The sequence below is a fragment of the Schistocerca americana genome, chromosome 1, assembly GCF_021461395.2.
Source record: "Schistocerca americana isolate TAMUIC-IGC-003095 chromosome 1, iqSchAmer2.1, whole genome shotgun sequence".
NCBI lineage: Eukaryota > Metazoa > Arthropoda > Insecta > Orthoptera > Acrididae > Schistocerca > Schistocerca americana.
Window position 1 is genome coordinate 515,686,377 of NC_060119.1, and position 27,920 is coordinate 515,714,296.

At 39.1% G+C, this 27,920-nt stretch overlaps 1 protein-coding gene across 1 annotated transcript in view; it reads left to right on the top strand.

Moving 5' to 3' along the window:
- Positions 1-27,920, top strand: part of LOC124605167 (protein BANP-like) — a 194,381-nt gene that overhangs the window by 26,059 nt on the left and 140,402 nt on the right. Inside the window, exon 2 of the mRNA XM_047136663.1 lies at positions 20,654-21,021. Coding sequence (XP_046992619.1) covers positions 20,672-21,021 — 350 coding nt within the window. The 5' untranslated portion in view covers positions 20,654-20,671. The remainder of the gene's footprint in view (positions 1-20,653; positions 21,022-27,920) is intronic.

Below are 27,920 nucleotides of genomic sequence, written 5' to 3' on the forward strand. Positions count from 1 at the left end.
TTAAACAAAAACTTAATTCTTAAGAGAATATTATGTATCTGTGATTATATGCCAATAACAACATATAACATGGCATCAGAAATACTGATAGGGTTCGCTGATTTCCTTGTTGGATTAACAAATGAGTTAAAGAGAGGATTTAAGCAAAAGAATACATGATAACACAAATGAGTTCAGCAGAACAATTGACTATTCCAAAACATAGTTTTATGCTAGCATAGAAAATACAAAGGCCAATTTAGAAAATCTGGAAAAAGATATAGATGCCCATATCAGAGAATCGAGGCAAAAGAAAGTAGAAACAAACAATAGCATTTTAGTCATATAAAAATCATTAGATTCTTATAAATGGGAGGCCGGAGAAGAAAGTGAGAAATAGTGTCATTTAGTGCAGAATGAGGTACAAGAACACTTATAGATTTTAATAATACTTCAGTGCAAATGAGTTCAAACAATGAATGTCAACTCCAGAACACACATGATTAGGTGAAAGACATGCAAAAACATCTAGAGACTTTGGGGATTGGTGAGGAAATTACTTTGGAGGAAAATGTAAAAGGTATAGTTGATCAGAGATATGACAAATGAAATTGTATGTTCACTAACACATCTCATTCAGAGGAAGATGCTTTGAAGACAGAACAAGAGTTTTATAAATTGTGGGGTGAGATAGAGAAAACAAAGGCAGAGCTAGAAAAAAGCGTAAGGCTCAATAGCAGTGAGGTATCAAATGACCTCTTAGAAGAGCTTCAGTTAGGAAGCAGCATAAATTTTGCAAAGCAGTTCCCTAAATTTAAACCAGATGGAGGCAAATGCCACATGTATTTCTTACAAGTATTCTCATGAGTCTTACCTCAAAGGAGGGAGGATTCCAAAAAGATAGATTTTGCACTGAGTTATCTGACAGGAGATGCGGCTGAATGGAGTATTGCATGTTCAGAAGAATTCAAATCATGGGACAACTTTCAAGAAAGTTTTAAAAGAAAGCTTAACTCTAAATATCATAACAATTCTTGGGGGAGTTATAAGAAATATATAGAGTGACATTTAGATAACTGATTTGAGGAAACAAATTTACTAAAAGTGCTGTTGAGGGACTCACTTGCTTTGCTAGAAAGAAGTATGGTATGGAGGTTGGTCAACAGTAAACAATCATTTACCTATCATTGGAGGTTTAGATTCTTTAAATACGGAAAGAGGGGAATTCATATCAAGGGACAACAGATCTCAAGAGGCACATGAGAGCAACCAACACTCAAATAGGTTTCTGAAAAGAAAAGAAACTAATTTTTGCAGGGTCAATAATGCTGCAAAACAGAGGATTAATAAAAGTAAGCAGGAATAACAAAATGTGCCATCACATGTTTGTATCCAATCAAGCTGGAAACATAGTGGCTGTAAAAGTGACAAATATAACATATCAAGATATGTTGATGAAATAGGACAGATGCCCAGTTATTGGAAAGAATACAAGTGTAGGGACCAAGGTCAGGACTGAAATGTTGTAACACAACATAAGGATATTATGTAAGAAAACCCACTGCTTTCATATGCAAGATACCAACAAGAAAGTATCTTTTGCACAAAGAAGTTACAGAGGAAGAAGAACCACATGAATCAGTAGCAGCAGGAGAAATTTTTAACAGTAAAATTTACTTTTGCATAGATTCAGGCAGTGAGGTATCACTAATATCACAAGAATTCTTAACCAAACTGCAGTCCACCGATGAGTGTCCTAAATTATCAGTGACAGGAGTATATATAAGATAAATATATATAATATAAATAACTGATACCAAAGGAAAAGTAATTAAATGGGAAGCAAGGTTACCAATCAAAATTGGTGACTGTTGTTTTATGCAAATTTTGCTAGTAGTATTACTTTATGGACCATCTGACTACAACTGAATGAAACACAGTTTTTGTGCCTTACACATTTCGCCTCTATTTTCTGCAAGGCCTTTTCAGTGGCATACAAGACTAGGCAAACCCTCCAACCACACCTAAGCCAACCAGCTACCCAGAGGGACATTTCCAACAATCAGGAATATATAAACTTGAATGTCAAAGTTGTGTTGCAGTACACATAGGCATGAAATGCAGGAATTTTAAAACACGATACAAAGAACATATTAGGAATTGGAAGTACAAAACAAACCATTCCACGTTTGCAGAACATTTAAAACACCATAACCACCATCCTACAAACATGAAACAAGAAATGAAAATAATGAGAATAAGCAACCATGACAAACATCTTATACAGATGCAAGAAAACTTCCACCTTCAGAAAGCCACCACTGAAAACAAACATGTGATAAATGAACACACACACACACACACACATACATCAGCACAGGATCCCTACTACACTTTATAAAAGAAATGATAAGTTAAAAATCGTCCCTCACACAACCAGAAAAAAGAACTCCCCCCCCCCCCCCTTCGCTAGTGTTCAGTTCATAGTGCTGTGAAATGTGGGGGAAAAAACGCAAATTGGCATTTATAAGAAGAGGAACAACATCAAAAATGCAACAGGAGCATAATATGTAGAGAATTGCCCTCGTAACCTGTAAGTACAGTTCAAGGTATTACCACGTAATAGCAAAAACAAACCACCACCACTGTTTATAACCTATAGGCACACTGACTAAAATGTAAACAAAATAGCAAAAATATGCACATAGTCCAGGCTACTGAAGATGCCTTGCAGAAAATTAAGGTGAAACGCATGTGGCATGAAAATTGTAATTCATTCAGTTGTAGTCAAATGGTCCATAAAGTAAAAATTATCAGTATACTGTAATATTACACGCAGCTGAGGAAGACAGGACTACAAAATTGAATTTGTTAGTAGTATGTAACATAAAAGTAGAGATACTCTTAGGCATTGACTGGTTGATTGCTTATAAAGTTAACTTAGACTTCAGAAAAGAAGAAATATTGTTGTACACTGGAAATCCTATGCATAAAGTGTTGTTTAAAAGTAATGAGGGAAGAGAACCAAACAGTCTGTCATGCCTCTTGGAGATTAGCAACACATTCGGTATTAACTGAAAAAGAATCCATGTTATTAAGTGATATAGAATCATTGGAGCAAATGGAGAAAAATCTCAGGAGTCGAAGGTGTTAAATGATGTAAAGAAACAAGAGGTATTCCAATTCTGTCCAAGTGCCAAAGGTATTCTTGGACAAACTTGGACTACATGGTGATTATGTGTGTAAAATAAATGAAAGCTATTACACCATTCTTTTGTAAACCGTACCCTGTTCCCTTAAATTGAAGATGGGTGGTAGAAGAGGAAATTTGTATAATGGTAGATAATGGAATAATTGAAAGGAGGAAGAGTTTGCCTGATAATCCATTACTAGTTGTTAGCGAAGCCATGGGAGGAATATGGTTAGTTCTACATTTGAAAGTGTGGAATTGACACATGAAACAGAATGTGTGAAACTACATGTAGGTTCCAGACTGGTTACTGCCTTCCTGTTTGAAGGAAATTCATACCCATTTAAAGTACTACCATTTGGTTTAAATATTGCACTATTGGTGTTCATGAAAAATGAAATGTCGGGTGGTTAGGGCCTCCTGTCAGGTAGACCGGTCGCATGGTGCAAGTCTTTTCAGTTGACACCACTTTGGTGACTTGCATGTTGATGGGGACGATATATATGATGTCAACACAACACCCAGTCCCTGAGCGGAGAAAATCTCTGACCCAGCCGGAATCGAACCCAGGCCCCTTTGCATGGCATTCCATCGCACTGATCGCTCAGGTATTGAGGCGGACTATTGAGCACTCGATGAAGCCCTACATAATGAGTTATTGAAAGATTTGACAATTTATGTTGCTGATATGTTGTTAATTTCCAAAACGTGGAACAACCATGGTAATTTACTTAACAGAACTTTGAGTAAGGTCTATGAAAATAGTATTACTATCAAGTTATCTAAATCACATTTTGGGATAAGTGAACTTAGATTTCTTCAACACGCTGTGGGAGCTGAAAGTATATAAACCAACACTGATAGAATAAGAGCAATAACGGAATGTTCAGAACCTCAAAATATGAAACAGTTGCACTCGTTTCTATGGCTAGCTGGAGTCTAGAAATGATTTTAAAAGGACAACCAATGAATGATCCGAGACTTCTTTGTTACAACAGTGAGCAGTTTGGAGTTGGGAAAAAGGAACTTCAGAATCTTTCAGTAATTCTAAGCAAGCATTAGTTGAAGTCCCTACACTCAAACATCCAAATATGAATGAATCTTTCAAGTTTGCTAGAGATGCATCAGATTATGGAATCACTTGTTAATTATTTCAAGGTTGCTGAGACCAAGAGTTAGGTACTCATACCATAGCATGGGCCAGCTGAAGCTTAAAAAAACATGTAGTTAATTATACAGCAACAGTAAAGGAACTACCGGCAATAATTTTGAGTGTACAAAAATTTCAAATGTTGATATGGGGTTTGAAGATGGAGGTATAAACAGACAGTCAGACCTTAGTGTTCTTGGTTTGAAGATGGAGACATACAAAGACAATCAGACCTTAGTGTTCTTAATGGAAAGTAGACTACTACATAGTCATCTGAACCAGTGGGTATTATTCTTACAAGAATATGAAATAGATGTACACTAAACAAAGGGATCTCTCAGTGTAGTGCCAGACACATTAGTGTAACTGCCACTAGGAATGAGTACAGTAACAAAATAGGAAGGACCTGGGTCCATCTTTGCACTGAATTTCATGAAATACAGATCATCTGAAATACAGATGATGAGTTTAAACAAAATATCTCAACTGACATACTTTAGTGAAAAATGGGTAGTAGTGCAACAAAAAGCTTTGCCAAGTAAAGAAACAAACTTATGGAAAATTCCTAATGACTTTTGTTTTGGAGAAATGATGAAAATTTCAGTCACTGGAAATTGTGTATTCCCTAAAAGACAGGTTCCAACTTAGTATGATGTATACACAATGGGTATGGACATTTTGGTATCAGAAAATGTATTAAACATATGATAAAGTTTTCCTATTTTAAGAACTTAAGTAGAAAGGTGATTAATATAATTAGATCTCGTAGAATTTGCCAAAAAGTAAAGAAAATTAATTCAGGTGCAAGATACAAGTGGTACCCAAAAATATCTAGGTTATTATATGATTTGACAGCAGACTATTTCTTTGGGCCCCTTCCAAAAGGAAGTGGGGGTGTACATATATTTTTGTTTTATTAGAGTTGGGGGGGGGGGGGGGAGAGATACTAGAAAAATAACCCAGTCCCTTAGAAGTAATCGAATGATGTGCTAACATCTTAAATGTACAGATAACAGTAAATCGAGCAACAGGAGGGAAGGAGTTTGGTATTACTACAAAGCAACTCCATTGATTGGAAGGTAACACAGAACGCTTAAAAGGAGAACAACAATGTAAGCCTATTGGGTGGAAGAATATGAAATATTGAAGGTCAAAATAAATAATTTAAGGATAGTGTTACATAGGAGGATGTGATGCAAAATAAACGGTGTTGACAAGGAGTTCAGTACTCCACAAAATAGCATTAAGGGCAGTGGGATAGGCAAGGTGAACCAAGAGAAGGGATGGCCTCGACCATAAAATAATTTTTTTAAAAAAGGAGGGCTGAGGGAGTAGGTGCATTCACAGATGAGGTGGCCTTTGCCTAGATAAGATGGACTCTTGGATGAGATGACCTGTACTGTTATAAGGAATAGAATACATTTTATATAAGACACAGGCCCATCAGATATTATGAGTAATGAAGGAGTATTTTACTCTCTGAATGAAGGTAATATATCAGATTTTATTAAAAAATAAAAAATAAAAAAAATAAAGAGACAGTATTCTGAAAGCATTCTCCAAATGGAAAACAGCATTAATCATAATGATAATTTTTGCAGGAGAATAATGAAAGAGTTGTATATTATAATGTAAAGGAATGTAAGTGAATGGGCTCATACAGGTTCCGAAATGGTGTGTAATATGGTTCCTCATACAGGAGATGAAAAATAAATTTGAAAGAAAAATAATCTGAAAAATGCACATACAAAGATAGCAAAAATAAACTAAAGGGGAATAATGAAGTTCCTGTTTTCTCTTTTTCTCAAAAGAATGTAACAACCTGGGTAGTGTTGAAATGTGTGTTAAGTGTCACACAAAGCCTTGATAGTAAAATATTAAAAAGGCATAAGTTAAGCAAGAAGCAGTACAAGCTCAATGTAAATAAATGATCTCAACACCCTTCACCCTTTCCCGGTGTGGTTGGATATGTAGTGTCACAGGCTATTTTTTTTTAAGAAATATCATGTGATGCTCAAGATTTAGCTTAGCCAGCAAAATGAGTCAGAAAATTTCTTATGGAGTAATCTATGGAAGCCTTTTGTCGGGGGAGGGGGAGGGGGGCAGTACAGATGTGTTAAAACATGGCCGCCTGCTGTGATGTGGGGCCAATAACTTTGTGCTGGTGCCATGCCAGAGATAGGGTCAGCTATGGAATAGTACCATGGACAACAACGCATGAAGGCATGTTCTTTGTGCGGAAATCTAAAATTGTGTTGAATTAAGCCTAGGGTGTGATCTGTCACATAGGGAACATTATCTGCTCAGCAGTTGTAATACTAATCTGGTGTTCTGAAAGATATTAATGTGAAACATTTTTTTGTGATATTGAAGAATATACAAGGATTGGTACTTTAATAGTGGCAACTATTTATTTACAGCTTGTACGAAATAGATACGTGTTTCAAAGTTTTACTGACCTTCAAAGTAGTCACCAGCATTGTGTATAACCCATTGCCAGCGATGTGGAAGGTGTAGGATACTCTTAGGAGTGCCAGTTGTGTTGACAGTTCGAGTGGTGCGATCTATTGCCCAACGAATCTGTAGCAATTCTGAAGCGAATGCAATGAAGTGTTTCCTTCAGTTTAGAAATCAAGTTGAACTTACGAGGGAAAGTCAGGGGAGTGCAGTAGGTGGTGTAGCACTTAGCAGCCCCATCAGTCAAACAAATCAGTATCAGCTTGCACTGTATGTGCTTGAACATTGTCCTGCAAAATGATGGTCAGATTCTGCAGAAAGTGTCATCACTTCTGTCTCTAAGCTGGTCGTAGGTTGTGTTCCGAAAAAGAACAGCATAGAGACAGAAGTGATGACACTTTCTGCAGGACATGACCATCATTTTGTAGGACAATGCTCAAGCATGTACAATGCAAGCTGTTACTGATTTGTTTGACTGATGGGTGTGCTAAGTGCTACACCACCTACTGCACTCCCCTAACTTAAACCCTCGTAAGTTCATCTCGATTTCCAAACTGAAGAAAACACTTCATTGGCATTCACTTCAAAACTGCTACAAATTCATCAGACAATAGACCGCGCCGCTTGAACTTTCAACACAACTGACACTGCTAAGAGTATCCTACGACTTCCACATCGCTGGCAATGGGTAATGCGCAATGCTGGTGACTACTTTGAAAGGACAGTAAAACTTTGAAACATGTATCTATTTTGTATGAGCTGTAAATAAATAGTTGCCACTATTAAAGTTCCAACTCTCATATAACTTAAACTGACATCTGCGAATTTGTTGATTTGATGACGTAAGGACATTAGTTGGGGAACAGCCTCTTACAGGTCCAGATGCAACTGTAGGTGAAGAAGAATGATTAGCATGGCAGACTGGAACTGAGTAAGGAATTCAGACCACTACTCCAAACGGCGTCTGAATTAGGGTGCATATGGAGGCATATAGACGGTTGCTTTTCCTTTGCTCTATTTGCGAGTGGAACGGGAAACGAAATGACTAGCAATGTACCAGGTACCCTCTGTCATGCACCATATGGCAGCTTGGAGGGTATATGTGTAGATTTAGTCTCGTTGCAAGAAAAACAAAGAGAAATTTGTTAACATCAAATATACGAGGGATCATCCAGAATGTAGATTACATTTTGCTATTTAACCCTCGAGCGGACACACTGATTTTCATAACACGAGCAAGCTTTATGTTACCAGGGTAAACATGTATGACCAGAGTCACAGTTTAATCGTAGTTTCATTCAACAACAATAAAATAAACTTATAATATATGAGCTAACTCAATGTTTAATTAAACAATAATAAAAAAAAACCTCATTGAATCACTCTGTGGACTCATACAATTGTTACCCCCAGTAATGATCCACTCGGAGCATCTGGGGGCCTTTTTTTTTTTTTTTTTTTTTTTTTTTTTTTTTTTCACTGAACGTTAATTTTTTCTCATCTTGCTCACTGTTTATTTTATATTACTGCTACTCATTTGGATGGTATGAAATACAATTTATCACTGTTACAAAAAAGAAAGTTGCTATTCACCATGTAGCGGAGATGCTGAGTCGCAGATTGGCACAACAAAAAGACTGTCGCAATACAAGCTTTCAGCCTACAAGGCCTTTGTCGAAGAAAAACAAACACACACACACACACACAAACAAACAAAATAAAAACTCCTCACACATGCATGACTACAGCCCCTGGCAGCTGGAGCCACACTGTGAGCAACAGCAGCAGTGCATGATGGGAGTGGCAACTGGTTGGGGGTGCCACTCCCATAATGCACTACTCCTGTTGTTCACAGTGTGGCTTCAGCTGCCAGAGGCTGCGGTCATGTGTGTGTGTGTGTGTGTGGGGGGGGGGGGGGGGGGGGGTTATCTGTTTTCTACAAAGGCCTTGTTGGCCGAAAGCTTTGTGTTGTGCCTATCTGTGACTCAGCATCTCCGCTATATGGTGAGTAGTAGCTTTCCTTTTCATAATGTTGTTACATTCCATCTTGTATTTTCCATTGTTCAATTTATCACTGTGTTAACTGAAGCAATAATGAAGGAATAGGTATGGGCTAGCAGTTGTAAAACAAGAATGCAGTAGCACAAGACAATGTTATTTCTGATTGGTGCACTTTATACATAGCCACGCCCACTTGAGGTTTAAAGAAAAGTATAGGGAAAAAAGTATGTTTTATTAATTTGAAAGCGACACTTAAATACTAGAAGTTAGTCACGAACTCTCACAGTTCTCTGTCGCCATCGAAGTGCTGTGTTACTAGTCAGGTCTTCCTGATTGGAAACAAATGGTAGTCATTGGGTGCAAGATACTATATGGCATATGAGGAAACATCTCTCACATGAAAGCAATGAATACTTATCAAGTGTGATTCGTCATGTGTGCTCGGGCATTGTCATGCAAGAACAAAATTTTTGAGCTTGTGTTTCCTCTACACTTATTCTGAAATGCTCTTGTTAAGTTTTCCAAAGTTTGACAATATGTCACAGAGTTTGTTGTTGCGCCTTGACAAATTTACAAGAAGCAGACCTTTCTTGTCCCAAAAGACAGTCACTATAATCTTTCTTGCAGACAACATTTGCAAGCATTTTTTGGTTTTTGGATGGAATTTGTGTACCCCTACTCCGTAGACTTCAATTTAATCTCGCAGTTCAAATGTTTGACCCAAGTCTTGTTTCCAGTTACAGTTCAACCAAGCCATTTTTGTAACAATCCAGAAATGTCAATGATGCAACCATACTGTGGTTCTGTGGTTTTCTGTCAAGATTTTTGGTACACATCTAGTATAAAATTTTTGATATTGTAGCTTCTCTGCAATGATTTGATGCAACAAACGTAATGAAGTTTTTTGGAAAACTAAACAAGAGCTCCATCATTGTAAATTGGCAGTTTTCTTGAATCTCTTCATCGACTTTTGTGACCAGTTCATCAGTTACAAAGCTTGGTCGTACACGTCCCTCTTCACCATTAACATTAGTTCAACTTCTTTTAAACCTAATGCACCATAGGCACATCTCACCTTCAGTAGTTACATTATTTCCGTACACTTCACATAGTTGCTGATAAATTTCAGTCAGTTTATGGTTTTTTGCCAACAAAAGTCTTATTACCAACCACACTTTACAAGTTGTGTGATTTTCAATTGTGGTACACATTTAAAACTTTTATTTTGAAATAACTGTAAATGATAAGAACCTCATACTGTCACAGCTGGAACTGACTGAACAGAAAAATTCTAAGACAACAATGTGGCCACATTAGACTTTCCCATTGTTGCAGGCAAAAACATAAGTTACTTTTGGGATTGGCCTTGTAAATTTAAGAGTTAGGAAGCTGTTTCTGAAGGTACACGTATGGAATGTAGCCTTGTCTGGAACAAGTGAAATTTGAACTATAAATGGTTCAGACAGTGTGGTGCTATGGAAGAATGCTGAGGGGTAGATGGGTAGATCAGATCACTAATGAGGAGATAGTGAATAGAACTGGGGAGAAAAGAAATTTGTGACATAACTTGACTAAAAGAGGGGATCAGGTGATAGGACACATTCTGAGACATCAAGGATTCATCATTGTAGTATTTGAGGGAAATGTGGGGGCTAAAAACATAGAGGGAGACCAAGAGATGAATACAGTAAGCAGGTTCAAATGAATGAATGAATGCTGCAGCAGTTATTCAGAGATGAAGAGGCATTGGACAGAGTAGTATGGACAGCTACATCAAACCAATCTTTGGGCTGAAAACAACAACAACAACATTTGAACATACCTATTAATTCTAAAAATTAATAACTTCTAAAAGTCTTATGCAATTTTAAAGAACCCAAGTGTACACAGGTAGTGCTCAAATAACATTATCAAAATATAGTCTCCGATTTTTTATTAGTGATTCTGAGAATTAAGAAACATATTTTATGCAAAATAATTAAAAATCAATACATGTAGCAGCAGTATGTAAATTTCATTATATTTGTGGGTCAGGAAGGTCTGGATATTGTTGACCCTGGAATATGATACAACAATGATGTGCAGAATGGTAGGCTAGGCAGCAGATACAAAGAACAAGTTACCGAACTGTTGTGGAATCACCGATGCCGTGCTAACAACATGAGCTATTCAGAAGAATTCGTACAACTGTGGTAGAGACCTGCAGCAAAACAAGGTGTTGTGTAGTAGCAGCTACAGTAGCTTCTCTCAGTAAGATAAAACAGCATGGCGGCCTTGTGTGTTAACCAGATCCCAGTGATGCTATCTCAGATGTTGATGCTGCACAGCTGGTCCAGCACTGGTCACGCTACCAGCAGTGTCAAACACTTTGAGTGCAGCCCTTGGCACCAGGCGACACCAGAGAGAATAGGCGTGCTGCCTCATTATTCCGGGACACTGGATGGAGCATTAGTGGACTGTGAACATGGGTCTACAGTAGCAGAACGTGTGCACCAGGGCAGGTTGTGGCTCAGCAGCAAGTCAGGTGCGGGTCGTGGGTGGCACCTTAGTGAGGACTGCAAACCAAGGACCCCTGAAGGGCACCCTGGAGTTATTTGATGTCGGCAGTAGGCTCCAGCTGGGAAGCACCAGTTCAGCTCTCAGCAGCATCAGGATTAGGCATGGCCTATAGGCTAGCAACTAGTGGAGACAGCAATGTGTTGTAGTTGAGATTGGATGACCTGCATGGGGCTACGGCTGGCATAGAATACTTTTTGGTGTACACAGCTATCAACAACAGATACTACGTGGCCAGAGTAGCCACTGTTTAAACAGGCTCACATCAGTGGTGTTATGAAAAGGCACTGCTTCTCATCACTTATGGGCCCAGGAAGCAAGCATGATGAGGTAACTGTTAGCTTCAGTGCTGTAATAGGGGCTTTGATCATGCTGGCTCAGCTTCTTTTCAGCTCTGGCAGCAGAATGTGGTAGGCAGCCCGCGTGGTAGTTGGTAAGAGCTAAATTAGGAGGATCGTGGCCTAACACTCCTCCCTTCCTTAGAAGATCTGCTTCCCTTGATCAGAATCTGGTATTATATCTGCAGATCATTGAGGCATTACATTTTCATTTTTTACATTTAGATGAAGTTCTCTCTCCAGCTGCTCTAACGTTAACACAGTCCAGTTTACAATGTCTGAGGGATGGTATGTTTAACAACTGTTTACCCTCTTAAAGGTGACCCATTTGGTCGGTATATGGCGGACAAGGAGTTCAGGTGGATGGATAGTTTTCCACTGTAGATACATACAGGCTGCACAATTGAGGACCTGAATCAAGATGGTACTTGAGGTTGAGATGCCTATCACAATGATTTTGTGGTGGTGATTACTGTGTTATTATTGCAAGTGCTGAAGTATTTGCTACATGTTAATATGCCACTTCTGCACTGCCGACATCCCGTCTAGAGAACTAAGTAGGTTGTGATTCAAGGTATTGTTCAGAAGGATCAGGTTTTGGGCAGGTAGTATGTGTAAACGTTTGTCAGGCAAGTACATTAGTGGATACATCAGGTTGAGCATCTTAGCCCTGGTTGCCAGGAGCAGAAAAGTTAGCTTAGAAATGTCACAAGTTGCACCATTTATTGCTACCCTGCAGCTCCAACCATTCTGCAGCCTTAGTTCACCCTTGCTTGTAATAATTTGTGATCATCACCACTGGGTTGCATACGGAGTATACCCAATGTGGACCTGCCTTCTGAAAATAAGATTTCTGTGCAAGGACATCCCACAGCCATCTTTCTGCTTCTGTCCTGCGATATTTCTATTTCACATGTCCCTGTGGGAGTGTGGGTCCTTGGAACAGGCATATTGTGATTTGCTCTTTTTGGCAGTGTCTTAGTTTGTCTGTTGACATCAGCGCATGGTTTCCCCCTCATGGTGTAATCAGTTGTATTTCATTGTCCTGATTTGCAGAAACTCCACCATTGTCATCTTGATGTTCAGTTGGAAATATAATAAACCTCAAGCTACTCCAACAATGTGACAAATCAACCCAACTGAATACAACATGATATCCACCAAAATAATCATTACCCTGTCACAAAATGAAATCAACCCAGACATTATCATCCACAACTAATGTTCCAAAATACCACAACTACTATCTTCACCATTCGCACAAAATTCACATACCTTTGTTGCTGTGGTACATAATGGAGGAAATACACCAAATAAAACACTACTACTACTACTACTACTACTACTACGTGATCAGGTCCAGGGGACCCCACGCATCTACAAGTTTCCTCCTCCACTGTATTCTGTCCATTGCTGCTATCTGCCATCCGTTCACATCTATTGACACTTGGTTTAAATCTTCATGGAGTCCATCCCTCCAATGCTTCTTGGGTCTCCCTGGCGGTCTCTTTCCTGTAGGTGTGAAATCCAGGAGCTTCCGAGGCCATCTAGGGGCACTTTTCACTGAGAACTCGTCATGTGAAGCAGAGATCAATGCCAGAATACAAGCAGGAAGATCCGATTGTACAAAACCCTGATCCAGCCTGTTGTTCTATATGGCTGTAAGACATGGAGTATCCGGAAACAGGACTTCCATAAGCTCCTTGTTTTTGAGAGAAAAGTGCTTTGGAAGATCTTCGGTCCAGTTCTGGATGCAGATACTGGGGAATGGAGGATCAGATACAACCAAGAGCTTGAGGAACTATACTAGCAGCCCAACATAGCAGGAACTGTCAAATAAAACACAAAAATCTTAATATCCTATTACTGACATTGCATCAACACACAGTAACATGTGTAGCTTCCACGGGTGTAGTGTGTTCCTCCTCCTTCTTATTACCCTCTCCCGCCTTACTTGGGTGTGCCACCGGTAACAGTGGCAACAAAACCTGCATGCCCCAAAAGGGACATTCATATCTGCTATATACGACTGTTCGTGTCGGAAGCTTCAGTTTGATGTCCACTGGTAAAGTCTTTTCAGTTACCTGGTATGCGCCTTGACATCAGGTGATGAATTTCTTCATTTTTCCATTTATACTGTAAAGTCTTGTCAGAATCATACACGTTGCACTCCAGCAGTTTAGCATTGTGCTGCTCCAGTGTTCCTAACATTAAGGGGTCTGGGATTTCTTTTCTCACTTGCTTCCCTATCTCTCTCACCATCCTCATGAAATTATGCACTGGCTTATCATTTCTCTGAGTCTTATGTTTGATTACTTCATATGATGGCATTTTCTGACTGTACACTACTTTGTGTGGTGATAGGCCTGTATTTTCAGATTTTAGAATTACAAGCTGCAACCACATGTAGAAATAAAGTATCCCAATCATTGTGTGACTGTTCACAAAGAGGCTTATTATTTTGCATAACATTCATTGTACACATTCCCTCTCTCTATTAGCTTGTGGATATAATGGATTCGGCCTTAGTTCATGTATACTCAATAAATGGCACAACTGCTTCATCAATTCTGACATACAGTGGTGCTTCGGTCCATGATTAACATATATCGAACACCGAACATTAGTAACAAATTATTCACGAATGCCTGTGCTACCGTGTCAGCTTGCTGATCCGGGGTAGTGGCCATTCCCACGTAGCATGAAATATAACATATTATAGTCAGAATGCAGTGGTTCCTTGCTGGTGTGTGGCTGGAAGGTCCTAAAATATCCATCCCAATCATTTTGAAAGGTGTACTGACTTTCAGTATCCTCTGCAGCAGAATATCTTGATGGCTTAACCCCACCATGCTGTCCGCATGTACAACAGCAGTAATGTTCGGTTACACTTTGCTCCATGATTCTGTGCCATCCGTGATCAGGCAATACTTGCTCATATGCCTGTTCTAACACATCTTGTATAATGATGGGAAGCACATCATGAGGCTGCATCATTATCATCTTGCAAAATACACCATCATGTAAAATAAAGTGTGGCTGCTTGCAAATAATTTGCAATCCTCAACTGCAACTTCTGCTCTTTGCTACTCCACAATAGTACAATCTACCATCGATAATACACCAGTCTTCCTAATGAGGCCGTCTGCTATACTGTGCCTTTTACCAGGTTTGTGGACTACTTTGAAATCAAATTCACTTAATTTTAGTGCCTCTAATCCCAAGAACCAGTTCAACGCCAACATGATCCATTATCACCATAAATTTTTTGCATTTTTTTGCATATGTACATAAATACAATGTGCCATATAAGAGGCTCTGACAGAACAGTTCCTCTGTGCTTTTTTGTCACAATGTGTGGTGTAGGCCACTGGATGTTCATTATCCTCTACCTCTTGACTTAAAACCCAGCACAATGCATTATTACTAGCATCACACAATAACACTAACTCCTTCTGCCAGAAATACCAATACTGAGCTAGTTGCCTACAATACCTTAAGTTTGTAAACGCATTTTCACACTCTGATGTCCACTGAAACTGTGTACTTTTCTTTAATAAGTGCATGAGAGGTCTTGGTATCTCTGCAAGCTCCAGCACAAATTTCATATAATTGACTAACCCTAAAAATGACTTCCAGTCTTTGCCTGTCTGAGGTGTTGGAAAACTCTGCACAACATTCACCAATCTCAGATCAGTTCATACCTCCTCTTGACTAATAAATACCTTAAGTAACGTATTTTGTGTAGCGCAAAATGACACTTCTCTATACTGAGAGTTAGGTGTACCATGTGTAATCTGTTAAAAACTTCCCTCAGCCATTGCACATGCTCTCCCATATCTTTTCTAAAAACAGTAATATTGTGTAGATATGCCAGACACTTTTCTGCTTTTTTATCCTCTCAGTGCCATGGCCAACAGAGGTTGAAATATGATCAATGCACTATTCAGTCCACTGGTAGTGACCCTAAGGAACTATAAAAGCAGTTTTCAGCCAGTCATCTGGTGCCACCTCTAGCTCAGGCTGTTTCAGCTCGAGAGCTCAGCTGCAAGCAGACAGGCGCCTGTGGGCATTGGCGGGCAGGAGTGAGTAAGCAGCGCAAGGTCACTGGTGGACATAATGTAATACAAATGTATGAACATTTTATTTAGTTTGAGAAATACGATTAATGAAACATTGAGTGTCAGTCCTTGAGCTGCCGTGAGATGCAGAATACTCTTTAAGTATTGGGTCGTGAAGTTGGGACCTTTCTGCAGTTTTTACTCTCTTCATTATAAAAAACATTTGTTCACAACTATATGTTGAGCCAAACACAGATATGATGTTTGCTGCTGCATGCCTGTGTAACTTGGGAAAGTCTTCAGGACGAAGATAGCAATACCATCTTACCAAATTTGTGATGTTGTAATACCTGTCCTCGAGCAGTGTGCTGTTTTACAAATCTATTAGTTCTAGTTGCATTTCAAAAGGAACAGTATCTGGTACGACTGAAAATGAAGTGATAAACAGTTTTAACTTGTTTTTAGGCATTACCTCTATACTTTGATGAAGTTGTATGATAATTTGTTGATAATCGCCAAAACTTATTTCTTCAGCCAATTGAAAGTAGAACCGTCCCAGCAAGACAGTCTACTTTTACTCACCCCACTGTACTAACGGTGCCATATGTTGGCCCACAATGTCGGTTGATTTCATTGATCCCACATCTGGCACCATTTACTATACCGAGTGAGGTGGAGCAGTGGTTACCATACTAGACTCGCATTCGGGAGGATGACGATTCAAATCCGTGTGCAGCCATCCTGATTTAGGTTTTTCATGATTTGTCTGAATCACTTCAGGTAAATGCCAGGATGGTTCCTGTGAAAAGGCATGGCCAACTTCCATTCCTATTCTGATGGTACCGATGACCTCGCTGTTTGGCCCTCCCCCAAGTCAACTATCCAACCAGTTACTACAGATCAGAATGGTTGGGGTGTTGTTGATCCCGGAATAGGTCACAGTGACGTGCAGGATAGTCGGCTGGGCAGCAGCTACGTAGAACGAGTTCTTCACCATTGTGGAATTATAAAAGCGATGGAAACAGTGATGTAATTTATTCAGCAGAAATCACACAGCCAATACAGACAGTGCCCCAATGGTGTGAAGTGACCCTGAGTGGCAGTGTTGACTGCAGAAATTAAGGTGCTGTGTAGCTTTGGTCAGCAAGTCACCACAGCTTGGTGGCCTTGGGTGGTAGCTGTGTCCTGGTGATGCTACGTCAGATGCTGATGTTGCACAACCGGCCCATCACTGGTCATATTACTGGCAGTGTGAAGTGCTGCCAGACACAGTCTGTGGTGCCAGGCAGCAGCCTAGGCACCCTAAACCTGAGACCACAGTGAAAGATGCAGCACCAGCAGTCTGTGAACACGAGTTTGCGGCAGCAGAGTTTGTGCGCAGAGGGCAGGTGGAGGCTCAGCAGTAAGTCAAGTGTGGATGGCACCTGAGCACGGACTGCAAACCGAGGACCCCTGAGCGGCACCCTGGAACCACTTGATGTCAGCCAGCAGTAGGCCCCAGCTGGAAGGCATCAATTCAGTTCTTGGCAGCATCAGGACTAGATGCGAACACAGACCAGCACATAGTGGAAGCAGTGACTAGTTGAAGTTGAGACGGGACAACCTACATCGAGTCTGCAGCTGGCACAGAGTGCTTTTTGGTGTAGACAGTGGTGTACGACAGATACTGCATTTCTGGGGCAGCCATATCAAACCTCTTATGAGCTCAGTAACAAGCATCTTGTGGTGACTGTATTTACATCGTGGTGGAGTAGAGGCTTTCATCATGTCAACTCGGAACCTTTCTGGCTATGGTAGCAGAATGTGGTAGGCAGCCTGCCACCTCCCCTGGGCTCAGGTTGCAGAGCCAACTTAGGAAGGTGATGGCAAAACAATAGCAAATATGGGTAAGTTAACCAGCTCACTGATTCAAATATAAATAACAAGTAAACCAAGGACTCCAGCAACAATCAAATATCACCACAGGAAAACTGGTGAAATTGTAGTCTTGGTTAACATATGATATGTGTAGTAGCAATTAGTTAAATGTAAATTTATGATTTTACAATGACAAATTGCATCTGTAAAATGGTGGTGGCCATACTGGCTGAGAACAGTTCACTTTGAGAGATCATCAGGTACAAGTGTATGGCTTGATACAATCAGGTGTCAGGTCATGGTTAAAGTGATTAAAATTTTGGAATAAAAGATTTGTGAACTAGTAAAAAAAAAAAAAATGTGCAAGAGTTCTGAAACTTATAAAAGTTTCAACAGCTAGCTTCATGAACTCAAACTTTAAACACATCACATTTGGGCTGATGAATTTTTTCAACAATTAGTTTTGTGAGCTCTAAACTACATCATGTATGGACTTATGTATTCTTCACATAACTATGATCTTTAGCTCTGGACAGTATTATGGTGTGCCAGACTTACCATTTTCGTAATCTAGCCAATGACTCTGCTTGTCATTGTTTCTCTCGTGATATTAAACAATGGTTTAATCAACATTTTATTTCTAAGTGATAACCAGGTGGTGCTCACAACATTATTTACACTGCTGACTTCCACCACCACCACCACCACCACCACCACCACCACCACTACCACTGTGCAAACATACCCTCTGACTTTTGCACATGTAGATACAACATACATAGATCTGTTTATGTTCATCACCAAGTGCTGATTTGTTACCAAATAGTGGCAGTCGACATGCCAGTTTTGTATTTGTGCATAGCTGATTTTTAAAAACCATTAGCTGAAGTCTGAAACCAACTCTTAATTTTCGTAGCCGTGAATCTCTTCTTTCATATCTGCTGGTCAGAATGGTTTACCGCATTGTCTACCCAACTTCATGTACAAACTAGACACGAATAAAATGAATGTAAGGTCTGATGTAGATGTCCAATTAATTTACTTGGAAAGGAACGAAATGGCTGTTTTTAACGTAATCAGTTTAGAGAAAGATGTTAGGAAATGCTATGTTATTGTTAAGAGGAAAAATTTGCCTGTGTACAACACGTACCATTGTAATTGGAGATACAGACATGAGCAGCAACAACATAGTAATATGCAGTTGTGGTACTCTGGATTCAACTTTTAGAACAACTTGATCAAGAACCTCAAGTGGAACAAGCATTCTTGCCGAACTGAGTTGTCAATAGAAGCAGCTAATGATGATAACATGATTTTTTTTAATATTTGGAGATTTAAATGCATTAGCAGAATGAAGTAACCATCCTGACTTCCTCTTATATGCTACACTAAAAAATAATGATAATGAGAAGTTGTGTTGAACTCGTATAGGTTAGACTTTTTTTACTTTAATTATAATTAAATTATTCATAAATAAATATTTTAGTCAACACAGCAAAAATAGCTTCTGCCACTATTTACCCTCTGGTGTGCATGTCACACTTTACCTGTAAAAAGACTTATTTTCAGTCGTAAGTTATCTGATATGAAAATATTACGTCCAAAGTTGTTGGGTGTATTTCAGCGATTACTGAATTTGCAAAAATGTGTTAATCCATGTGTCTTTAATGAGTCACTTATTAGTCAAGATGATAAGGTTAAATGCCTTACTCTGTATACATTATCATTACCTCATGACCAAAATGCTTTCACCCCTGTGTTTATTTACCTATGTTATGAACAGCTGGCTTTGATTACAGTTAAGTTGCACAAAGATTTAGCAGATGAATCTTGTAAGCTCCAGAGGAGTATTCTGTTGTTGATTAGGTACTGTAATGGCTTGGAATCCATCAGCTTATTCCTCAGGATTGGTCTATTGGAAATATGTACTCTTTCCTGTCCAAGACTGTTCCTGTACCTTGAAAAATTTTCTCCTCAGTTTTGTCTTGAGCACCAATGACATGTCTCTTGCCATATTTGCATGCTAACCTCACTGCTCTCAGTAGCAATGAGTGAACACAAGTAAATGTTATATGCTAGGAACGTATAATACAGTGTCCCATTGTAACATTCTTTTTACCTACTTTCGTCAGATGAGCCAGATGGCTAAATCTTCCTAAGTCATTGATCATAACCCTTCCCTGTCTGGTTGGCTCTTCATTTCCCTTTTATTTATTTGTTTGCTTCTGTACTCTGCAAGTGAGATGTGCTTTACTATAACACCATGTTGTATTCTTTGGAGTTTGAACTTCATCCATAGTGCTTCCCTGTTTCCACTGTTCAGCTAGACTTTTCTGTCTTTGCATTACACTGTAGCTGTCTTCCACACCTTTCCCGTCCCCTTTTCTTGCTTTAATTTCTGTGGACAGAGTCTGAAAGCTCAAGCATCTACACTATCTTTTGTCTCTGTTTGCACTGATATCACATATTACATGGTGGCGCACGAAAAACTGACCCGAGTAGAGACTGCTCACCAGTCACACACAAATTGTTGCCCACCACGAGCAGATATAACAACAAATAGATAAACATGTAATAATAAGATAATAAAGAAGTCCCAACAACACAAAATGTAGTCGCAACAGCTTCGAAACAATAGACAACATATGGTGGGTGACAATAATCAGTCTAGTACTCGGGCTGGTTTTTCATGCATCACCCTTTATTTATGAAGTGCAACTACTGTGTCAATCATTTCATTCCTCTTAATGTGTACTGGCTAAGTATTTCACAAGCAGAATTTAGTTCTTACTAGATATATATATATATATTTTTACAGAAAACAGCTATGTAAAAAAAGTCTAGATAAATAAGGAACAGTATTTATAGTGAATACAACTGTTTATGAAAACCTCCAGCGATGTATGTAATGCTTATTTATTATATTTTTCTTAGTTTGTACTTTTTCCATGTACTCTTCAAACAGATGGAATTGTATTTTAAAGACCTTTATTTGCTTTCCTGGACTACTATGTACTTCTTAATTTTGTTTGGTATGAGTAATCTTATTTTTGTTGTTGCTTAGGAAATCTGCTGGCCAAAGATGTCTGTTGAACCCTCTGTAAAAAGGATTCGTGGAGAAGGAAGCTCTGTGATAGAAGCCATTCAGACTTGTTGCAAGTACATAGCAGATTTGAAGCAAGTGTTTAATCAGAGGTTTTCTGTTCTTGAAAGCAAAGTAGGCATAATGGCAACAAATTTTAACACCCTTCTACAAAGGATGGATGCATTGGAAAATTTGGTAAAAAGATCACTAAAATGTGATAGTCACAAACATACATGTTGTGAGGATGTGTTGGGAAAGATTGAGCGAATGGAGGAAGCTTTGAAATCTGTTTCCATTATGAACCAGTCAGCAATATCAAAAGATGCAACAGACTCAGGATCAGAGAGGTTAGTGAAATTGCTATTACTGAACCAAAAGTATTTCCTTATAAACGTGTAATGCTGTATGTACAAATTACTATTCCCAAGTGAGGTGAGGTTTCAGTTCCAGTGTTCAGTAGTTAACTTGGAGGTATCGAGATATTAAACTGAAAATGACACTATTTTTCTTAACAGCCTTGACCTTCTAACTGTTCAATGCAAGTTAAACTTTCAGTGTATGCAAGCTAAACTCACAGATTGCATGAGCACTTCTTAAACTACGCCATACCTTGCTTTAGTTAGAAAGGTCAAAGTTCATAACTTCTATCATTGCAGGGTTGCAACCATTTCATTTATAAGCAAGAGATTGTTGTGCTTTTGAAATGAGCCACCATTGCAGCCACACAAACATGGATCAGTTGTCAACTGTGGGTTATACATGACTGCGTAGCAGAGGTCATCTCAGTTGTGCAGCTAAGACAGGGTAGTTTCCCTCTACCACTTAATCATCACAGAGCTTGTAGCAACTTTCTCTGCATCTTACAACACTGGTATATATCAAACAATGGAAAATCCAGGATGGAATGTAACAATACCAGAGAAGGAAAGTTGCTACTCACCATATAGCGTAGATGCTGAGTCGCTATAGGCACAATAAAAAGAGTCACACAATTAAAGCTTTTGGCCATTAAGGCCTTTGTCAGCAGTACACACACACACACACACACACACACACACACACACACACACATAAACACAACTTGCACACACATCTGCAGTCTCAGAGAGCTGAGACCACACTGCGAACAGCAGCACCAGTGCATGATGGGAGTGGCAACTGGGTGGGGGTAAGGATGAGGCTGGGGCGGGGAGGGGAACGGATAGTATGGTGGGAGTGGCGGACAGTGAAGTGTTGCAGTTTGGACTGAGGGCAGGAGAGAAGGTGCAGAGGGGGCGGGGGTAAGTAGTGGAAAGGAGAGAAAATAAAAGATTGGGTGTGGCGGTGAAATGACGGCTGTGTAATGCTGGAATGGGAACATGGAGGAAGATGGATGGGTGAGGACAGTGACTAATGAAGGTTGAGGCCAGGAGGATTACGGGAACGTAGAATGTATTGGAGGGAAATTTCCCACCTGCGCAATTCAGAAAAGCTGGTGTTGGTGGGAAGGATCCATATGGCACAGACTGTGAAGCAGTTATTAAGATGAGCGATATCATGTTTGGCAGCGTGTTCAGCAACAGGGTGGTCCACTTGTTTCTTGGCCACAGTTTGTTGGTGGCCGTTCATGTGGACAGATAGCTTGTTGGTTGTCATGCCTACATAGAATGCAGCACAGAGGTTGCAGCTTAGCTTGTAAATCACATGACTGCAACATCTGGCCTTTGTTCTGTGATATGTACATAACTAATTGAGAAATAGTTAATAATGTTTTACCTGATTGGTATAAAAGATTAATAGGTATTCTTACTTGTTGCGGTAAGAATACTTAGTTTTTTAAATAGTTCTTTTTAATGAACTGTCTACTGCTTCTAGTTACTGCTCTTACAGCCCTTTCCTATAGTTCAAAAATTGTGTCCCTGTTTTGTGCCTTTGATCCCCAGGAAAGAATCCCATAGCTAAGAATTGAATGTGTGTAGGAATAGGATATCACCACAAGGTAATGGCTATTACAGACTGACGATAGAACCTCAAGAACATGTTATGCTGATCACATTATTTGGTCAGTATCTTTCATTCCATGCCAATTGACAATCAATATTCATCCCCCAAAACTTTGCATTTAATTACATAAGCTACAGGTTTATCATTTCTCCGTAGTGCAACAGAATTGTTTTCTCTCTAAGCTGAAGTGTATATAGTTCATTTTATTAATGTTAATTCATTACCTACAGAAGTAGTAAAATCCTTGAAGATTTCATGTGATTTTGCTGATAGTTCTCATGTTTTATCACTGACTATGATGTTGCAGTCATCAGTAAAGAGAACTTTTTCTTCATGTCTTACACTGTCTGAAAAATTGTTGATCTATATTAAGAACAGAACTGCACCCATTACACAGCCAAGTGGAACACCTAAGTTTATATGTTTCTTGTCTAACAGTTGTTTTACGAAAAATTATCATCAGTGGACATGTGAACTATCTCCAGCTTGTGCATCTTGTTTCGAATGTAAGGCTGAAACTCTTATGTGATATTTCCCTTAAATATAATACTTACAGTTTGTTCAGTAGTATTTTGTGCTTTACAGTGTCCAAAGCATTGGACAACGCTAAGAATTTGCGTGTAAGCAAGTCATCCTTGTCAACAGCTTCAAATACAAATTTTGTGACTGTGTAAAGGCTGATTGTCCTGCGTCCACTTTGGAAACCAAACTGTCCTTCATTACAAAGGTTGTTTTATTTGCGTAATTTGTTAGTCTATCTTTCATTATTGATTAAATTATTTTTGAGAATGCAAACAGTTGTGGAACTGACCTGTAGTTTTCAATACTTTTCTCATTATTTTTCTTTAATAAAGGCATAACTCTTGCATGCTTCAGGTACTCTGAAAATGTTATGGAATAACGGACTTGGTTTATTATGGTTGTTAATGGGGCGTGTGTGCTATCGTTGCACACATTCAGAACAGGGAATGGAACCTCTTTTGTGACTTTTGACTTCTTGTATTTTAATTTCTTTACTGTCTTTCTGGTCACTGTTATCATGTCACTGAGCTAACCATAGCCAAACAGACTAACACTTACCTCATCTTGCAAGCATTTTCAGGACATCAGCAGAGGTGGGTTATCTAACAGAAGCTAAGTGCACAAGGTTAAAACTGTAGTTTTGAGATGATTAGAACTCAGCTGGAAATGTAGGAGATTCTGGAGGTGCTGTAAGGTGTGATATAACAAATTTTAATACACAGAGTAGGTTCACTTAGTTGACCAGTGACCAAGTGGAGACCTAAAAAGAAAAGTGAAGACAACCACATGTGAAATACATTCAGTCGGTCCACAACTGAGACTAAGTCACAATAAGAACCAACTGCTATCTACATTCAGTGTAGTACATAGGCAAGACTTAGATGGTCATCACAGCTATGGACTTACTTAATGCAGACTTACAGCCTGTCACTGGCTGTTACCTTGTAACTAGCTCTTGGTTAATAACTCTATACTATTTCTTCCACACCATCAGTTCAGGGGTTATACACTATGCCACATGATGTTAGATGTGGCCTTTGCCGTACCATGTGTCATATTTCATCAAACATCTCATAGCATCCAGAACATTCTTCAGAAAGTCACTGGCTTACTTCACTTACCACTTCACTTTCAGAGTATGCCATCCCAGAGTCGTGCTTCTGCCAATTACAGTTTGACTGTGAGTGTGTTCTAGAATACTCAGTGAATGCCCATTTGTGGCACCTTGAGGGTATTATTATCTATATGTGTAGAGGAGACACACTTCGCCAGTGGCCGTAGCTGTGCCTGTGCTGGCTCTAACTAATGCTTGCCATATTAGAGATGTGAATTTGTTGCGTGTACAATGTGTAATTCATTTTGCATCTTCTGTGCAATAATGGAGAAATGTTAATTTACAAAATTTGCCAATTCCTGCAGATTTTGTATTACTTTATTCCCACGTTTGATTGGTGTGGTGTTGAATTTTGGTCTGCCTTTTCTTGTTTTATGATTTGTGACATCCCATACTACTTTGCTTTTGTTTTCTACAGTTACATATTATTTTGTCTTTGAATGATATTTTTGCAGCAAGCAGTAACCTGCTGTATATCTTTTTGTGAGAACTGAGAAATTTAAGAGGACTTTCTAATACCTGTAGTTATTTATCAGTTTTGAATATCTGTTGCTATTGAAGTGACGTCTTTTGAAATCCCAGTATTGCAGTCCCTTTGTTGTTAAAAAATGGAAATGTCTCCTCAATAATTAATTTAAACAGTGTGCAGAATTTGAAGATCTTAGCATTTACATTGTTTTCCAGATTTGGTTTGCCCATATCCTAGGAAAATTACATATTTTACATTCCTAGAAGATTCTTTGGGAGGTTGCAGTTTTGTGTTTTTTTATCAAGCCTGTCTTAAGCTTTATTATCTGAGAATAACAAGTAATTATTCATGTCTATGTTCCCATATTTGTAGTTTATTTCCATATATTATCAGTATACAGTATTTGTATCAGATATGTTTGTTATACCATGTGAGAATATCCACTTTACTAATAGCCTCCAGCCTTTCCAGTTTGTTCCCCGTATGTAATTGGTTCTTGTTTTTGGTAAATGTCCTTGTAGAATGGAAGTGCTTCGGCAACAGGTATAATTATGTTTCATATTAAATATGGACAAATGTGAACAGAAATTTATCCCGATGAGAAAATTTTATTGTGGAAATGAGTTTTAATATGCAGTAGTAGTTCACTGTTGAATTTTGATATATTTATGCTTTATATAAGGTTACTAGCATTGTAGGTATTAAAAGAAGTAAAGGCCAAAGGACTCGTCCTAAAATTATGTGTTGCATAGAGATTCCATGAAGGACTGAAATAACAATTCTTGGATAGTGTATATGATCATACACGTCATGTCACTACAGCAGATTGTGATAAAGTTAAATTTTAGAAACTTTTCATAAATGCATTACATTCGAATTAGGTAGGATTTAATTTTATATTTTTGTAAATAAATTGTATTCTGTTGTATCATTTAAAATGTGTTGACAGGGCCTTCATATCTTATGACTAACGTACTGGTTCATGTGTGTTCCATGGCTCAGAGTTTCTGTCACAGCTTTAGGTTTATCACTCACTACTATTTTCAGGAGCCACCCTTTCACTGCTGTATCTTTCTTCATTTTCCAAATACAGTATCATGCCTTTGCTGCACCATTTAGTGTGCCAAGCATCACTCACCCATCATGACAACACCCTCTACACATAACAATTTTCCTCATACCTGTATGTAATTTGGAAGATTGTGAAGAAAATACCGTCTGATGGCTTCAGAGAAACCTTCACAATTGTTGTATTACCTTGATATGACTCATTTGTCATACATCACATGCGAAAATATGGCTGCAAAATTTCTAGATTTTTGTAAACGTTGTGCACCCCAGGATTACCTTCAGTGAGAATTTCCATGGGTCAGTGTTGAATGATTTGCTCATATTCAGTGAAGTGAGTGGAAACATGGGAGACACATTTTATAGGAAGCCAATATGGGCAAATGTCTTCAGATGGTTGACACAATGCTATCTGGTACAGAAAATAACTGTTTCAAACATGATGGCAGCAAGAGTCTCTGTGGTTTACACTGGAGACAGCTTAGAGAAAGAACTGTACCAAGTTAATAAGACACTGATGGCTTATGGATACATTGTTAAATTTGAGAGCAGAGCTTTGTAGCAAAGAGGAGCAAGAGGGAAAATAAATGACTGACATTGACAGTTTCTCTGTAAGAACAAATTTTTTTCTGTCAGTCAGTAAATGTGAAATATCTTCAATCACCAGCAGCCACTTGCAGACTTATGTGAGGTGCAGTACTGTCAAACATTGTTCTTAAACACAGTCTTCTGCATACAACTCTGTGGCAGCAACCTCCAGTCAGTGTTACTTGTCACGCTGTAAGCATAAGCAGGCTTCCGTATTTGCTCCTGTGTTAGTTTTAGTGCAAATTCCAGTAAATACTATTCATAAATAGACTAGGATCATTTCACCTCAGTGCGCAGCCATTGTGTCCCATCTGAAAAAGCTGCAGAAGTGAGTCTGAAAAATTGGATAAAAGAATTTCACCAATGATGGTGTGATCTGTTGTTTTAATAACTATTATCCACATTATTATGAGAACGAAAGTTGCTGCTCACCATATAGCGGAGATGCTGAGTCGCAGATAGGCACAACAAAAAGATTTTCACATTTAAAGCTTTCAGCCAATGACTTTTGTCAACAATAGACACACATAGACGCTCAAGCAAACACAACTCACGCACATGACTGCAGTCTCAGACAACTGAATCCACACTGTGAGCTGCAGCACCAGTGCATGGTGGGAGTGGTGATTAGGTGGGGGAAAGAGGAGGCTGGGGTAGGGAGGGGGAGGGATAGTATGGTGGGGATGGTGGACAGTGAAGTGCTACTTCCCCCCCCCCCCTCCCCACCTCTCCCCTCCCCACCGCCCAACCTGCAGCACTTACTGTCTGCCATCCCCACCATAATATCCCTCCCTCTCCTCGCCCCAGCCTCCTCCTTTCCCCACCCAGTCGCCACTCCCGTCATGCACTGGTGCTGCAGCTCACAGTGTGGTTTTAGTTGCTTGAGACTGCAGTCGCGTGTATGAGTTGTGTTTGCGTGAGTGAGTGTGTGTGTGTGTGTGTGTGTGTGTGTGTGTGTGTGTGTGTGCGCGCGCTATGTGTGTGTATTATTGACAAAGGCCATTGGCCGAAAGCTTTAAGTGTGAAAATCTTTTTGTTGTGCCTATCTGCGACTCAGAATCTCCGCTATATGGTGAATAGCAACCATCCTTCTCCTAATATTGTTATGTTCCATCCTCAATTTTCTGTTATCAACATTGGTACTTCAAGATCACACAACTTTAAAATGTATAAATCTTTTACTACTTATCGAGCAAAAAAGGTGTACCATGTGTTAGTACAGGTAAGGTTGTTTCTGATCTGTTGTTGCAGAACATGAGACTAACATTGGCTCCTTAATATTAAATGTTTTTGATGGTTTCTCATTCTTGCTGTGATTTTGGACTGCTCTCATTTGGACCTATTGAACTCAGATTTCAGTCTTTTGTATTGTAAATATTCAAACTTTGATTACATGAATTAATTTATCCATCTGCAGAAGCCCCCTTTGACCTCGTAAAGCAGTGTGTTTCCTTCGTATCCTTTGACTGACTTAAAAAAATTTGGAAAAGATTCATTCTTCT